The sequence below is a fragment of the Numida meleagris genome, chromosome Z (assembly GCF_002078875.1).
Source record: "Numida meleagris isolate 19003 breed g44 Domestic line chromosome Z, NumMel1.0, whole genome shotgun sequence".
Taxonomy (NCBI): domain Eukaryota; kingdom Metazoa; phylum Chordata; class Aves; order Galliformes; family Numididae; genus Numida; species Numida meleagris.
The window spans coordinates 70,664,424-70,679,856 of NC_034438.1; the positions used below are offsets into that span (position 1 = coordinate 70,664,424).

The 15,433-nt window shown below is 36.3% G+C and overlaps 1 protein-coding gene across 4 annotated transcripts in view; it reads right to left on the reverse strand.

The window, feature by feature from the left end:
* DMXL1 (Dmx like 1) overlaps positions 549-15,433 on the reverse strand; it is a 79,851-nt gene continuing 64,966 nt past the window's right edge. For 2 of the 4 annotated variants that reach the window (XM_021381409.1, XM_021381410.1), the window contains 11 exons: positions 15,131-15,193; positions 13,525-13,611; positions 12,745-12,866; positions 12,488-12,629; positions 8,452-8,512; positions 7,927-8,054; positions 7,673-7,765; positions 7,111-7,202; positions 6,469-6,521; positions 4,628-4,845; positions 549-4,179 (listed from right to left, as the gene is read on the reverse strand). In XM_021381409.1, the coding sequence (XP_021237084.1) occupies positions 3,955-4,179; positions 4,628-4,845; positions 6,469-6,521; positions 7,111-7,202; positions 7,673-7,765; positions 7,927-8,054; positions 8,452-8,512; positions 12,488-12,629; positions 12,745-12,866; positions 13,525-13,611; positions 15,131-15,193 (1,284 nt within the window). In that variant the 3' untranslated portion in view covers positions 549-3,954. Of the gene's footprint in view, positions 4,180-4,627; positions 4,846-6,468; positions 6,522-7,110; positions 7,203-7,672; positions 7,766-7,926; positions 8,055-8,451; positions 8,513-10,723; positions 10,906-12,487; positions 12,630-12,744; positions 12,867-13,524; positions 13,612-15,130; positions 15,194-15,433 lie in introns of those variants that run through there. The other 2 variants (XR_002433622.1, XR_002433623.1) reach the window with 2 other exon arrangements.

A 15,433-nucleotide genomic window follows, 5' to 3' on the forward strand; every position in this document is an offset into this window, starting at 1 on the left:
AGGGTCCAGAGAGCAAGATGTGTGGAGAGCAAGCAGAGGTCCCTCAGTTTGTTCAGTCCAGAGCAGAGGAGGCCGAGGGGAGGCCTCATGGCTTCTGCTCCCCAGTGACAGGATGGGGATGGCAGAGCTGCTCAGAGTGGGTTAGGAAAAGGCTCTTTGCCAGAGGGTGGTGAGCATGGAACAGGCTCCCCAGGGCTGTGGTCATGGCCCCAAGCCTGCTGTTACTCAATAAGTATTTGGACAATGCTCTCAGATATAGGGTTTGAATTCTATGACTCTAAGTGTTTAAAAATGAAAAAGTGAGCTTTACCAATAAAAGTGACAGAATGTACCATCACCACATGGGCCACAGAGAAACAAGACAAATCAGAGTGCAGCTGATAGCTAATTAGCGTGCTGAATTTTAAAGGAAGGCATAAGAAAGCTAATTCAAACCAAGTTAAAGTATGAAATGCTAAGGCGTTAAGTGAAACAGAAAAAGGACAGGAAAGATCAAAACCATACAGATGTTACAGCTAAAGCTGGAGAGGAATAAAACACCAACAAACTTGCTAAATCAGTATCTTTATTTTATATAAAGTATTTGATCAGTGTGCTGAACCTGCCATTAGAGGCTGTTTTGCTACTTTTAGTAAAAATAAACATTTGAAAAAATTATCTCAGAGAACATACCCAGTCTCCAAGCTTATTTTTCTTGTAATCACGGTTGCATTTTTTCCATAACTATTGCAACTAATCTAACAACGGGTGCTCTTAGGAGGAAGGGAATGGTGCCTCATGTAGAATATCCCCAAAAGTTTATTTCCTGCAAGTGGCAGCGAGGTTTCTAAAATGCATCAGAACACCTAAACTCAGCTTGTGCCATAGCAGCGTGGTACAAAATCTAGGTCTACTCCACTCGCTTGATCCTTCTCCATCAACATTCTGCAACATCAGCTGTCAGTTGAGAATTATCTCCTTTACCAGTCACACAGCAAGCCAGTTTAAGTACCCAGATGGCCAGAGTTTAACTCTCAGAAGTTACTGTAGTAACAGTGAAGAACTTGTATCACAAATTTGTTTGAGGTAACTGAATCAACAAGACAAGAATGAAAACCCGACTGCATTATGTATTGCTACATGGACCAACACAAGTCACAGTTACTAGGCTATGACATTTAAAAGGGACATTGTCAACCAAGTTGCTTTGTCTAGACACATAATTATTGGAGATTAAATACTGGGAAACACAAATTTTAAGTTCAATTTCTGCATACGGCTACCTCATACGTAGAACCCTAGGTAGCCAATATTAACCTTCTGAGTAACTTGCATAGCAATAGGGAGAAAGCATTAATTGCTGAAAAGACAGAACTCATTGGAACCTGTTAAGGCATCGGCTGGAAGCTCCATTTTTTTCCTAATGACTGAAGTTGAGAGTGTCCCTTTAAAAAGTTTTCGTTACAACAGAAGTTAACTCATTTTGATTCCATTATTACAAGAAAGCTACCAATAGAATGACTTACAATTGTTAAGTTTATCAATTAACATTATACAAGCATTCAACTGATTTGTAAATGAAGTAGCAGCAACATGGAATTCTAGAAGGCTGAGTTTCTGCAGGATTTATTGGAAATATTATGAAGGTATGGGCAAATACATAGTGATTTTACATTATTTTAAGAGTAGCTTATGGTAACTATAAACATTATTGAAAATGCCTGCTCATAGTCCTTACTCTTCTGGTACAAGCACAAGTCTGCCAGGATACTCACAGTGCTGCTCTACTCAGAAAAATGACAACGCTGTATGCCTTGGCAAATTCTACATAAAATCTGCTCAGTTCGCAGATGAAAAGACAGCTTTTTTGTGATTACCAGTCCAAGGAACCCAGCTTGAAATATTAAACCTGATGAAATAGATATATAGATATATTTAAGAACAAAACATCAAGGACATCATTATACAATGCTGTCATCGTGTTGCACATTTTCTGCATATAACTTTGTTCAGTGGTTGCATAAAATTAACGCATGTATATAAGCAGCTGTAAGCCCAGGCTGGTTTCAGTTGCTTCTCCAAAGAAGTGTGCTATGGATAACTCCACTGTCTTCCTTGTTTAATAGGAACAGAAGTTACTAGGAACTCAGTCTCTGAGCAGACACGACACACATTGGCAAGTCTGTTCTGTAAGGTGATGTCGCTTCTCATCAGTCACTCTTCTGGTCCATCATTGTACTTAAACTGTTTTAATACCGATTTTGATTTTAATCTATAACTAGGGGTTGTGGAAGACCGATTACAACTGAACCACTGAACAGCTGTACCAGTTTGAAATGCTGTCACAATGTTTTTTTTTTTTCATGGTGGAATATTCACATTCTTTATTGCACAATTCAAAAATTCAGGTTATGTGCATAAAAACCTTCATAGTGTTTGCACTGCAACTTGCGAAACGTACATTTTAAATGACCTTAATATATTTTACAAAATCTTTTTTAAACGATTTCATACTTTTAAGATAAAAGCATCCTGAGAATGTTACAAAGTTCGTTTTACAAGCCCTTCACTTCTACTATGCTTTATTTATCCCCATAGTTCCTAATCTGACGAGTTTATTTTACATTTAGTATCTTGGTGCTCTATTTCACAAAATATCTTTTAGCAAAAAGTACACCACTGGCATTCAAGTAACCCAGCCTTACACCTAGTTTACAAATTAAACCTTTGTCAAACTCTCAAGTTCTGAAACAGGCCAGGAAAAAAATAAACCAAAATACTTACAGAATTAATATTTTGGTCAAACACTTAAGTTATGCAGTTTAATATTTTGGCAAAAAAAAATAAAAATAAAAAATAAAATAATAATTAAAAAAAAAACAATCCTCTTCAATATATTTTCCTTTCATTTTAAACCAGATGTAAATGTACAGTACAAAGAGTGACAGTACTAAAGTACTTTGCTGTTGATTTTTTTTCCTTTTTACTTCAGTAAAGTACTTAGGAAAAGCAGACAAACAAAAATATAAGTGCTAAGAATGAACTGAGTATCTTTGGGCTAAATGAAGTCTTACTGGAAAAAATGTAAAAAATAAATTAGTATTTCTTTCTTTCCTCTACAGGCATGCAAATAAATACTCTTTGAGGAGATTCTAATGCAGTATTCTAAAGTAGCATCTTCCTGTACTTTTTTCATCAAGACTAAAGCTTCACAAATAATCTTGACAATTTTAATAGGAAGATATCCATTAATATGTACATACTGTTGTAAAGGGAGTGTTCAGGGTTAAAAATATATTTCTTTTTTAAAAGCTAAGTCTGCCATCCTGATGGCAGTTAGTCAAGCTATGGAACAGAAGACAAGTCACAGAACATTCTTCAGTTTCTCATACCCTAGATCATAGGAAAGAGAGCGAGTTAAGGAGGTAAACAGCCTGGATTCCAGGAATGGAGACAGACAGTGGCTCACATTAAAGTCTACACGGCCAGTTTCTGATGCAGTAGGAGTACGAAAATAGGACTGCTTCTTTTCCAGACACAGGTATAAATTTTTATTGTTGGCCAACTACGCAAGTAGAGATGCAGCTAAGGTTGCCACAGTGAGAGAATAACATTATCTAAGGTTCCCATCTGGACCTACTTTCAGAAAAAGGCCAGGTGTTGAATACAGAGACTATGTCCAGATGGTACATTCCAGGCAGGAACGTAACTACCTAAAAGGAAGAGTAAACCACCTCAGAAACATCTCAAGTATATTATGAACAGATAATTCAGAGTCCTGTATACATTTTAGGCAACAATCAGAATCTGAAGGGGACTAAAAGATCTAAGTAATAAATATGAAAAAAAAGAAAAAAAAAGCATCTTTGTGGCACAAGCTATCATTGTATATCTGCTTTGTTGACTAGTTTCAGGGAAAATATTTTCAGGGATGGCAGAAGGTAAATGTTACACACTGTACTGAGAAAAAAAATATCACATCATGAATTTCACATCATTTTTTAACACTTCGTTAAACGGGCTGAATCTGTCAGGCAAGACTCTCATCTTTACTGTTCCATCAGCACCACAGGAGAATATGTGATTTGCTGGTCCTGTCTCAATTTGCATGACTCCTGTCCCAATGTTTCTGAAGAGGGACTGTCGAGCATGCTCATTGATGAAAGTGTGTAGAAGATTAAACGTAGACAGACTCCATACCTGAAAAAGCATCAAAACGTCAATCTCCCATAATAATTATTAATAATTACCGTGATCTTAAAGCTCACTAGTGATGAGTCATGGAAAAACTGAACGGGAGCACATTTTGTATTGATCTTTCTCACAGCAATTATGAAAGAAAAGGTATGTAGCAATCTATAATGACACGGTTATAGAATATTAATATTCATTTTCTGTAATAAGGAAAATATAGGACGACTGAGGTAATATCAACTAAAGAGGACTGTGAGGTAAGAATAACATTTCATAACAAAAATAGTCTATGTGAAAGTCAGGGCTGAGAACAAATGCAGAAGGTGTGACATCTGATCACTCCACACTTACGCAGAGCAGGGTTTTACGTGCATTTTTTTTTTTTTTTAATTGTTTTTAAATTTACACAGTATCACGATCTTCACCTCTTCGCTCCCTCTCCCCCCATTCTTACCTTTATGTTGCCTTCAGCAGATCCCGTGACAAAATACTCTTCCGTAGGATCGACGGCAATTGCTTTGACTTGAGAATCATGGCTTTGCAGTAACTGCTGCTGCTGCTTTTGGCGAAGGTCAATTATACACGTGAAGCCTTTCCTCCCTCCAGAGATTAACAGCTGATGTTTCGGAGCATATGCTAGAACAGTTGCTCCAGTATCGTGACAGATAAAAGCTGAAAGCCAAAGCAAAGTAATTTAAACAAACACATTGTACTAACATTAGCTTGCCATCAGTTTCTAAAGTTCAAGATGGTAAAGACAATGGCTTTGAAGCTGTAATCCAACTGACCACAACCTGTTAACTTCATCCAGTACCACATATATGCAAACCCAGGCTTGTATCGGACAAATGAAGAAGTTACTGTATCTACAGAAAAAAAAATATCCTTCTTGTCCCTATAAACTAATAAGCCTTGACCAGAAACACGTCCTTTTCAAACTCTTTAATAATTGTTATTTCAAGGCACGTTTCCCATACAAAATTTCCTCCTGAATTACCAGATACCTTTTGACAGCAGTTTCCACTTATTATTTTAAATTTCCCAGTTTACCAATTTATTTGGGTATGTTTACTCTTCCAAACGAGTATAATTAGTAAAAGTCTACAGTTATCAGAACAAAATTCAGTATGGCTCAGACTAGATGCTATAAATCCTAATATGTGGCACATAATATTTGTACTTAGGAGTTCAGAGGCTTCTCTAAAGCTATGTTTAGAAATCTCGTGCACCACATACATACGCCTAAGCATCCAAACTGCAACTGCAAGGAGTCCTCAACTTGACTCTCTAAGCCTAAGCCTGTGTTTCACATGCTCAAATTTAGTTCTCACTGCAGCAAAGTAGTAGTAATAAAATCAGAGCGATCCACCTAAACATTACATCTGAAAAGCTTACTTACAACAGCAGATCTTGTGTAGGCACACATAAAGCATTTTGCATTCCACACTGTATTTGGCAAAATACATACAATAAAAAATGATGCAGAACTGGACAATCTTGCAATTTGCAATGAAATGCAAATTAATAATGAAATGAAAGCAGTAATGAGCTGTTTAAAAAACAGCACTAAGTGCATCTTTAAAAATTATACTCTGAAAATAACTATACAAGACCTTGTTTGTACATTGTCAAACCTATTCATTAAGAAAAAAATTGATGTTGATTTCCTAGGAAACGTGGTGCATTTATTCACGTACTTCACCTCAGAGAACTATAAGTTCAGAGAACTTCATAACGATGGCTTTTAGGGGCAGAATTTTCACAGAGGCAATGAAATATCTAACAGTTCTTAAAAAGCATTTATATTCTCCAAGTAGATCTGGAAATGCTATCTTTATAGTACCATTAGTGTTGAGTGGAGCTTCCCTGACTTGAGTAAAGGCAACCATGGGGAGCTGGAGCTAGTGTGGATGCACATCCATGCAGACCTAGTAAGTCTGTTAAAAACTGCAGTTTATACAGCTTTATAGCTATTGTCTTCTGAATATGCTTATCACAATAAACAGAACATAATCTTTAAAAAAGACTGAAGTTACAGATATCTGGTTTTCAGGGATTGCATTTGTGGTTACAAGGATACAAGAAATGGCAAGGACACATTTATATACAGCCTTGTATCATTGCTCAAGAATCTCTTTTTTAGACTACAGCTGATGCAGGATCATGAAAGATGTTTTACAGTTTGTATTAAAATTACTTCCAAAAACTTAAGATTCCAATAAATTTTCCATGAGTACCGACACATTTTTTTTTTTAAACCAAGATAAAATATTTTCCTTGCTGTATTTTACTTACCATGCACCAAACTATTTGCAGGGGAAACCAAAGTATCCCAAAGACAAATATTTCTGTATGGAAGAAAAAGAAGCTGTAATTAAGTGGGAAACGTTATCAAATGTTTTGAATACTTGAATGAAGTCCTAGGAACCTTAGGAAAACTGTTTCAGGCATAAAGCACTGTAAGGAAGCTTTTAAAACAAGCATTTTTGAGCAGACCCTAAATTATTTTCATAGTTACACAAACACCGACCTTTCCACTACTGGTTATTCTGCCAGAGGATTCATATTGAGATTACAAGCTTTTTGTAGCTGAATTCATCCGAATGTTAGCAGTTCTATTTCTTAATCCAAACTTATTTTAAGTGTTCCCTGAAGAGCTACGCAGGCCTAAATCTATAAATCAATACATTTACATAGATTTAAAGGGAACATGAACAGAGGTTTTGTGCTTCCCTTGAAGATCACCTTTAGCATGCAAACATAGGTGCAAACATTGCATTCCCCCAGAAGAAGAAAGAGGGTGGAAGTATGAACACTGCTCTTAAACTGCTGAAGGAGAATCACCAGAAAGCTGAAGCTGGACGTGGGGAGGGGGAAGAAAACATGGCACTGTATCATTTTGATATATTATCAGAGCAACAATTAGTAAGTTCTTACCTGTTGTCAGAAGACAATCCAGCTGTGGCTATCAAAGATGATGAACTGATGAAAACAAAGTCATTGGCTGTTTTGTTATGACACTGCCAGGTCTGAAAAATGGCAGTTTATAAATCAGTAATTAAAAAAGACACAGATCTTCTGTTAATGTGACAGGTTAAACATGCACAGGAAGGTGGGTTGCTTCAAATACAATTTTAAGAGCACAGGATACGAGGCTCCATGTATGCCTTCTGATACTGTTGATTTTTTAGGGCAGTATATTTCCAGTCCTGATTTACTGATGCTTAATTCACAGCTGAGAGTTATTGATAATTCTCATGGAACATTAAGGTTATGTCAGCAACGACACTGCATTTTCTACTCTCCAGCTCTAACGGTATGATGAGAATTTGAGAACTTGTCTGTCAAATAGATTACAGAGTGGCAACAATGTATTACTAAATCTTGATTAATAGTGGTTATCAGAACAATTCCTGCCCAATTCTAACCTGTCTAAAGAGGTAAGAAAATAAAAAAGCACAACAGAATTTTATGGAAGCAAGTTTAGTTTTCCGCTTACCAAATATGGTTTTGGTGAGGTCCCTGTAAGTGGGCAACATTTCCAGTTTGTTTGATATAAACTTATATATCCATCAGCATCAACAACTCCAAACTGAAATGAGATATAAATTGTAAATATGCGTGTATTTGTTACACAGAAAATATCTGCCAAAATTCAGAGAAACTCCTTTGATTTTGGAGAAAATGATGCTTCAGTTAATTTACAACTCTGTTTGCGAGAATAAGGTGAACACAAAGCATCCTGTCAGTTACCTTATTTCCTTGATAATTGAACCTCATTCGAGTTACCCTTGAGTTGCCACCAGACCGAAAACATGTGATTTGCTGTGCGTGACCCCATTCAAACATCCTTACACTGCCATCTTGAGCACCCGTCAGATCTGCAACAGAAAACAGTCAACTGACCTTTCACAACATCAGGAAGATTTCTTCTGAAATATTAACAAGACTTGCACCAGCTCACACAATCCTCAAAACTGCTAAAGCCACAGGATCTGCCCCAGTACCTAGCATACTGTGGGATTATCAGGTACTACTGAAACTTAAATCCATGCTGCTCACACCTTGTTGAGCTGTACATACTTACAACTTAACGTACTGAGAAGGCACTGAAATATGAAATTATTTAGAGATACTGATACAGCTCTATCCTTCTATCTTTCATGCAAGTGAAAATAAAGGAAAAAATATTCATCTGGTTTAAAAAATAATCACTATTTTCAAAAGCTATTCTACGATATACGATCTTCAGTTAAAGAATCACAAAACTGAACTTACAATATGGTAATGTTGGATGAGAAGCCATTCTTCTGACATTATTAATAGCCTTCTTGAGCATCTGTCCAATAAAAAAATAATAGAAAAAATTACACAGTACTATCTAATAAAAACTTACTAAATTTGAATAGTTAATCATGTCAGATAATTTGTTTCCTATCAGAATTCCTAGTGAAAGCAAGTACAGCTTTTAGAAATTCAGAAGACAATTTCTTCCAAGACTAGCACAGATGTCAATACTTTCGCAGCTTTATACATCTTGGTAAATACTAATTTTTTGCTTCAGAGACTTATGGATCCAAATATAAACACTCCTTAGGCTGCAGTCTTACCTCTTTTCTTGCCAATTCCTTTCTGATTCCATTAAATTTATTGGAATATTCCTGAATATTGTAAGATAAGCAAGAGAGAGGCAGAAGCATGTAAAGAAAGAGGTAAACAAACTTTAACAGAAGTAAAAAAATAGGAGGGAATATATTAGTTCAAGTCTAGTTAATGTATTGTCATTGACTGAAAGGTAATTTATTACTATTTGAGGCCTTCTAGGATAAGCAAAATACCTAGTAACTGTAAAATCAAATATTATTTACAAGCATTTAATAATTTTGCAAGTATACTTCCAATAGATTTTCCTTTTGTTCCTAGGTTCCAAAACTTTTGCTCCTAAATTGACTTTACTTCCTAAACTCAACGCTTTTGTTCATAAATTCTGCAACTTTTCTTTGAGTAAGATACACTACCAGGAATTCTGTTTTTCCATATTGATTTAATCCTTCACTATCAAGAATTCAATACATGAAGAGGACTGGAGACATTAGACAATTAAGATCAAAAAGCCATCAAATTAAGTTAGATGTCCAATCCACAAAACCCTAGCTGCAAAGACAACGTGGGGATTCTTCATCAGGGAAATGCATCTGGATTTTCTGTGCATGACTCTTCCCTTCTTTTCCCTCTACTACTGTATGTCAAAATTAAGCCTTCATTCTTTTATTTCCTGTCTTTATTTCTTTATTTCCCTTTGTTTTTTTTTTTCCTGGATGATCTTTTTGTTTGGTTGTTTCGATTAGCAGGATAACTGCAATCCTAATCCTTTGATTACATTTTGGAAGCAGATTCAGATCATTCAGTTTTCAACGCTTTGATATTTCTTTAAGGGAAAGCCTTATGCCTCCCAGTCACTCAAAGTCATTTCAAAACGCCTTCCAGAAGATAAAGCAATACATAAAGACAAGCTTTTCAAATACGAGTTTTTTTTTTTTTTTCCCAATAATTACTTAAAATCACAAATGAAAAAAAAACTGAAAAGGTCTGGTAAAATAATGGTGACTAAAGCAACCTATTAGGTTTAAGACGTGATGTTAGAAGACAATACTCTTCAAACAATAGTGTGTAGTCAACCAGTCAAATACTGTGCTCTCTAAATTCAGTTTATTTCTTTATGTAAATGAGAAAATAATTGTTAAGTTATTCAGGCTTATTCTATTTCTTCACCAAAGTGAAAGGGCTAAATTGCTTTACAGATAATAACTTTAACCCAGAAGTCAATGGACATCTTCCTTCATTCAACAGACAAACAGATGTGACCATCTCCTAATCTATACTGTATTTTTTCTATACATTTTTTTGAAAAAAGCAAGCCTACAGAGACTTGTCTTTCCAAGACTATGCTAGGACAAATCTCTGGTACAGCATCTCCAATTTAGAAGACAAATGCATATATTCTATCAGCGTAACTAACACTTAACACTGCTAGTTCTGTTTCCCCTTTAACAGGAGCTGATGGCTGGAGTTGGGTACTTTGTGACTGAAGAATAAAAAAGTTAAAATATTTGACCCTTGGTTAACAAACCGTAACAAATATTGGTGTCAGTCACACCAGCTTGAAAGACAAGCTGTAGAACACAACACCAAGTTTTCATAAAGCTGACAGTAGGCACCATTTACTTCAGTGCTCTCTTTGAAACATCTACTGAGAGAACTGTGTAAACACGCTCTGCTGAAGAATCTAGTACTGAGACTCCTCACTTACCTTGTAGGAACTGAGTAAGTGGAAACGGTGAAGACTAAGAACTAAAAACCCTCAGAGCTAATAAAATGTGGTTAACTAAGTTAGTTTCCCTTATTGATGGAAGTGAACCACAGATAACATAACCAAAAAGACAGTAATAGTAAAGAACAGCAGGCTATGGATCTACTAAATGAACTGTAAATCATGGAAAAGTGAAGATGGGAACAAAGATCAAAAGCAGTATGTGAAGGAACAAAGTACCAAATAGTAGCAACAGGATGTTTTCTTTGGTGAAGTTGATTTTCCTCCAGATTTCAGTAACACCATTTTCTCCCAAGAATCCCTATATCTTCCTTCATTTACTTTGTCCTTCATTCAGTACCTTTGTAACCCCTCCCTACAGGGCAGGCGTGGCTGCATTCTCTGGTTGGTTCTCTACTCCTCTGCCAGAGTCAAACAGAACGCCAACCAAAACTTAGGTCCAAGGTTTAAACAACAAATGCATTCAACAGAAGCATAGACATGTATCTTCAGGAAAGAAAGTTTTGCAACATATAAAACAGAAAGCTATATAAGAACAGTTAGCATTAATAGATTATGTAATTAGTTTGTTGAGAAACACACAAACAAACTGTATATACACACATGTAAATATACATGTATATATACATATATATGGAATTGAGAGGACAAAGTGGCAAACTTTCCAGGAATAATTGCAGATGACACCTGATTATGTCACCAGAGCTGGAAAACTGGTAACTGGGATAAGCATTTTCCAAATACAAGGCAGAAATGTAGGTACTTTAACAGCACTGTTTCAATGCTCCTTCCTTATTTACTTTTCCTAATATTCAAACTAAACTGTTACTATAAATAAAAAAAACATATGGTTCTTTCATTCTACCACACTTTTTGGCTTGCTCTGAGCTGCTAAATACTATAAACTGCAGCCAAGTCATGAGATGTAATGCATTCAGTTATCCAGGCCAGCTCCACATCAACGTTTAGACAGGCTGAGAGACAAAGGTGTCTGGTATGATCGCTTCAGCCCAGTTAAGTGACTGCAAGTAAGCATCTTCCTGGTGACTAACCAACAGGCCTGCATTATTACAGAGCATCTATGTTGCACAGGACCTAGGTAAGTACTCACAGGACCAAGTTAAGTATGCCAATAGACAGATTAGAATTAGCTTCTAATTGGAGCTAAATCTGAGCTAGTATCTTTTTGCTCAGGGCCAAGGTTTACATCAGATAGAGTATGGATGCAAAGAACAGAAGACAGAGCTCCCTGCAGCTTTTGAGTTAAAAAAGCCCAATGTTTAAAGTTAGCAGTACGTAGCTCAAATTACACGTGACATTTGTAGCTGGTCCTGTTCCTGCAATACTGCCTCCCTTATTTTTCTTATGAAACCAGAAATCCCCATTTTTTCCCAAGTTTAATTTGCTCAATTCCAGAGTTTAATTCACCTCACTGGAAGCCTTCGTCCTGCCTATGAAACCTGCTTTAGGAGTTCATCCTTTCTAGAAGGGCCTACAGTGTAACAAAATGGCAATTTATACCAGGGCAGAAGTTGGCATTCACTTTAAAATAATACCTGGAATGCTCTGGAACTCAGAATGAAGCTTCAGATTTTGGTTAAACTAAAAGCTGCTTCAATATTTTACACAAGCATTTCAAGCCAATCTCTATGAATTCATCTTTTGACATCTCCTGAATTTACGCTTTCTGGAAACTGTATTTAGCCTTAGCGCATTTAAAAAGCAACAATTTAAGCTGTAACTTCTTCGCTAAACCTTGATTTTTAAGTAAAAAGGAAATTGTTTAGTAAAACTTCTGCTTCCTTATTTGGTGTATATTAAATTCTGTGCAATAATAATAATTGATTATAAAAAATTAGAAAAAAATTACTGTAGTAAAAAGGCAACATTTACTTACATGTTAACTGTAAGATTTAATCAGCGACAGTGAGCAAACAAAAGTAGAGAGAAAGAGATAAGTCTAATCTTTCACGAGTGACTTACCACAGATGCACCCCTGCCAGTTTGCGTACTACCAAGCCAAGGCATATTAATGGGTGTGCCAGGATTACTGTGAGTATAAGGAGTGGTTCCCTGAACATTTACCAGATCATCACGAGCGTGTATAACTAAGAAATCATCAGCCCTATAAATGAAAGAACATTGTAAGTTAGATTCCAAACAACAACATTAAATACTGTGCTTTGTTAGGCTGATTTATGCACAGTCAAGCTGTGATGTTGGAAACATAAGAAGTATACCCTTTATTTTCTATTTCCACATCATCGTCCACCCAGGTGTAGATCTGCGTAGCCAGTATTGCAGAAACATCCAACTCTTGAACGTCGTGACTCGATGCTATCGCGATGCAGTTCCGATTTGCCTGAAAAAATGTCACACAAAAAAACAGCTACAGAAGGACTGCACAGGTGCTGGGTTTTGTACAGTCGTAAGAAAACGATACACTTAATCCACACAGGATAGCAAACACTTATGCCCACAGATCTATACATTTGAGCTAGCTAAACTTGGAAGCTTCCTCTTTAAAAGCTGTCTGGGACAGCATCGCACAATTTCTATTTTGTACCAACCAACCAGCTCCAGTTTCTCCTTGCATCTGTTCGAGGATAATGATGACTCAGCTGTCTCATACTGTACACTACAATGCTTTCAACCGGTTTCCCCTTCGTTCCTCCATTTAAGGCTTAAGTAGTTAAACAGGAGAAAGTGGACTTTCTTCCTCCTCCTTTCTTTGCCAAAGGCAACAAACACTCCCATACACAAGCTTCAAGAAAAGGCAGAGGCCACTTCTCCCTTCCCTCTATCATTTCCGCAATAAAAAAGGAAGATAATCTGCAATGTAGTTGTTTAACTATGGTAAAATAATTATGAATTGCTTTAGAGAAGGGAGCGCTAAGAATTCAGGCTGTGTCAGCATAGCTTGCAGAGAACATACCACCTACTCGCACTACCACGTGCTCAACAAGCAGAAGAACAACACAAACAGATTAATCAGATTATCCTACCTCCTTTACACTCACCTTGTTGACTGCAAAAGCAGTGATAATGTCAGACTCTTTATGAATTATTCTTGCCTTGCCTCCTGGGTATCCTAAATCTGTTTCTATCTGTATTTAAAAAGGAAAGCATATTTAAATGCAAACAAACAAACAAACAATTCTACCCAGTATTGCCTTTTTACTGGGATTACAAAGACCAAGCACTACATCGCATGAATTTTCCTATTTTTTTCCCTCAATTTTAACTCTAAAAACTATGACAGAGACTTGTAATTACTGCAGTAAATCTTTCTTGTGCACAGTAATTTAGCTTCCTATTGCCATGCTGAGATTACCCAAGCAATATTAAAAAGACTTTATATAATAACAATACCATGTTCATTCTCAAGTTCTTCAGGGATGCCGAAAACCTGTGAGGCTTGAACACTTTGAGTTGTGAAGTGGTAACTGAGCCTTGATGTACTTAATATTTATTTTGAGTGATAGGACTGATGAAACAGTCCAGAGGAAGGCACAGACCTTATTCTGATCAGGAAAATATATATTAAGTTTCTCAGCTGACATGTTCTCCACCATTACATAACCTGCCAATGGGTCCTGTACATTCCACTACCACAAAACAGCAGCTATTACGAAAAATAACTTTTTATTATCAAGTTTTCTTTTTTTGTGTGTGTGATCTAACATTATATTATGTAATGCTCCCCTTGCGTACCTTTTCTCATTTTAGAAATGCACCTGAGTATGTGCCAGCACACAACAAAATTCTAAGGTGCATCTCTATCAGAACTCTTGTTCAAAATTGACTAGTTTGGTATTGCATGGTACTGCAGACACGTCTGCTGTAGTAAAAAGTCAAAAAGGCAATGCCAAACACAAATGGAGAAATGGTAACAGAAAAATCCAAACCTCAATCACTAACATAAGATTCTGTACTTTCTCCAAAAAGAAACAGAATTACTCCAGAACTACTCCTACTTCACCTCAGTTTTTTACTTCATCGTTATTAAAAAGATTTACCAATGGATATTTCATTTGAAAAACAGTAAGGCAGTGCCCTCAAAGATCTGCAAACAATCTTTTTCAAGGTTTGGGAAAGAGCAGTAGCTGTTTTACACCACAGAGTGGTACACCTTTTATTAAAAAGTAAAAGCCAACATTCTGGTCATCTTACATACACAACACTGCAGAAAACTGCAGTTACAAACAGGTCCAAAAACATCATCTGTTTTACGTGGTGAGCAAATCTTCAAAAAATGAAGATATTGGTCCCAGTCAGTTGCAATGATCTGCTTTCTAACACTGCTTTATCATATAAACAACCACAACAAGATAGCCCGAGGACATCGCAGAACGCTCTCATTTTTGTGTTCTCACCATTTTTTTCTAAGAGAAAATCTTAAGAATACAATATTTCTAATTGTATTTGAAGGCACAGTATTATAATTTTTGAGTCTCTTGTACCAGTCTTCCAATAATCTTAAATGGGCTTATCTACTGCTATCTTGAAACTAAGACTCATCAGAAGTTTCCAATCTCAAACCAGGATTATGCTAATAAATAAGGCTTTATTTACAAAACATTTTGTAACGATGTATGGTCCAATTAATTTCAGCATGCTTTGTACCTTATTGATGATGGGCTCCTCCACCACAGAATTTTTCAAAGTTTCACTATGGTCCTCTAACGACTTCACCAAGGAAAGAACATAAGATAAGACATAATATGCTAGGTATCACTGAAATCCTTCATTCCTCATTGTTTAACCCAACAGAGAACAGTTAAAACACAACAGTGTGTTCGCATACACATGCACTTCACTTACATATATTGTTATGCAGCAGTAGTAATCCTCAAGTTTATATTCTCTCACTTTATATTTAGTATGGAGGACATACATATACCTATTCTGCAACAGGAACATCATCTC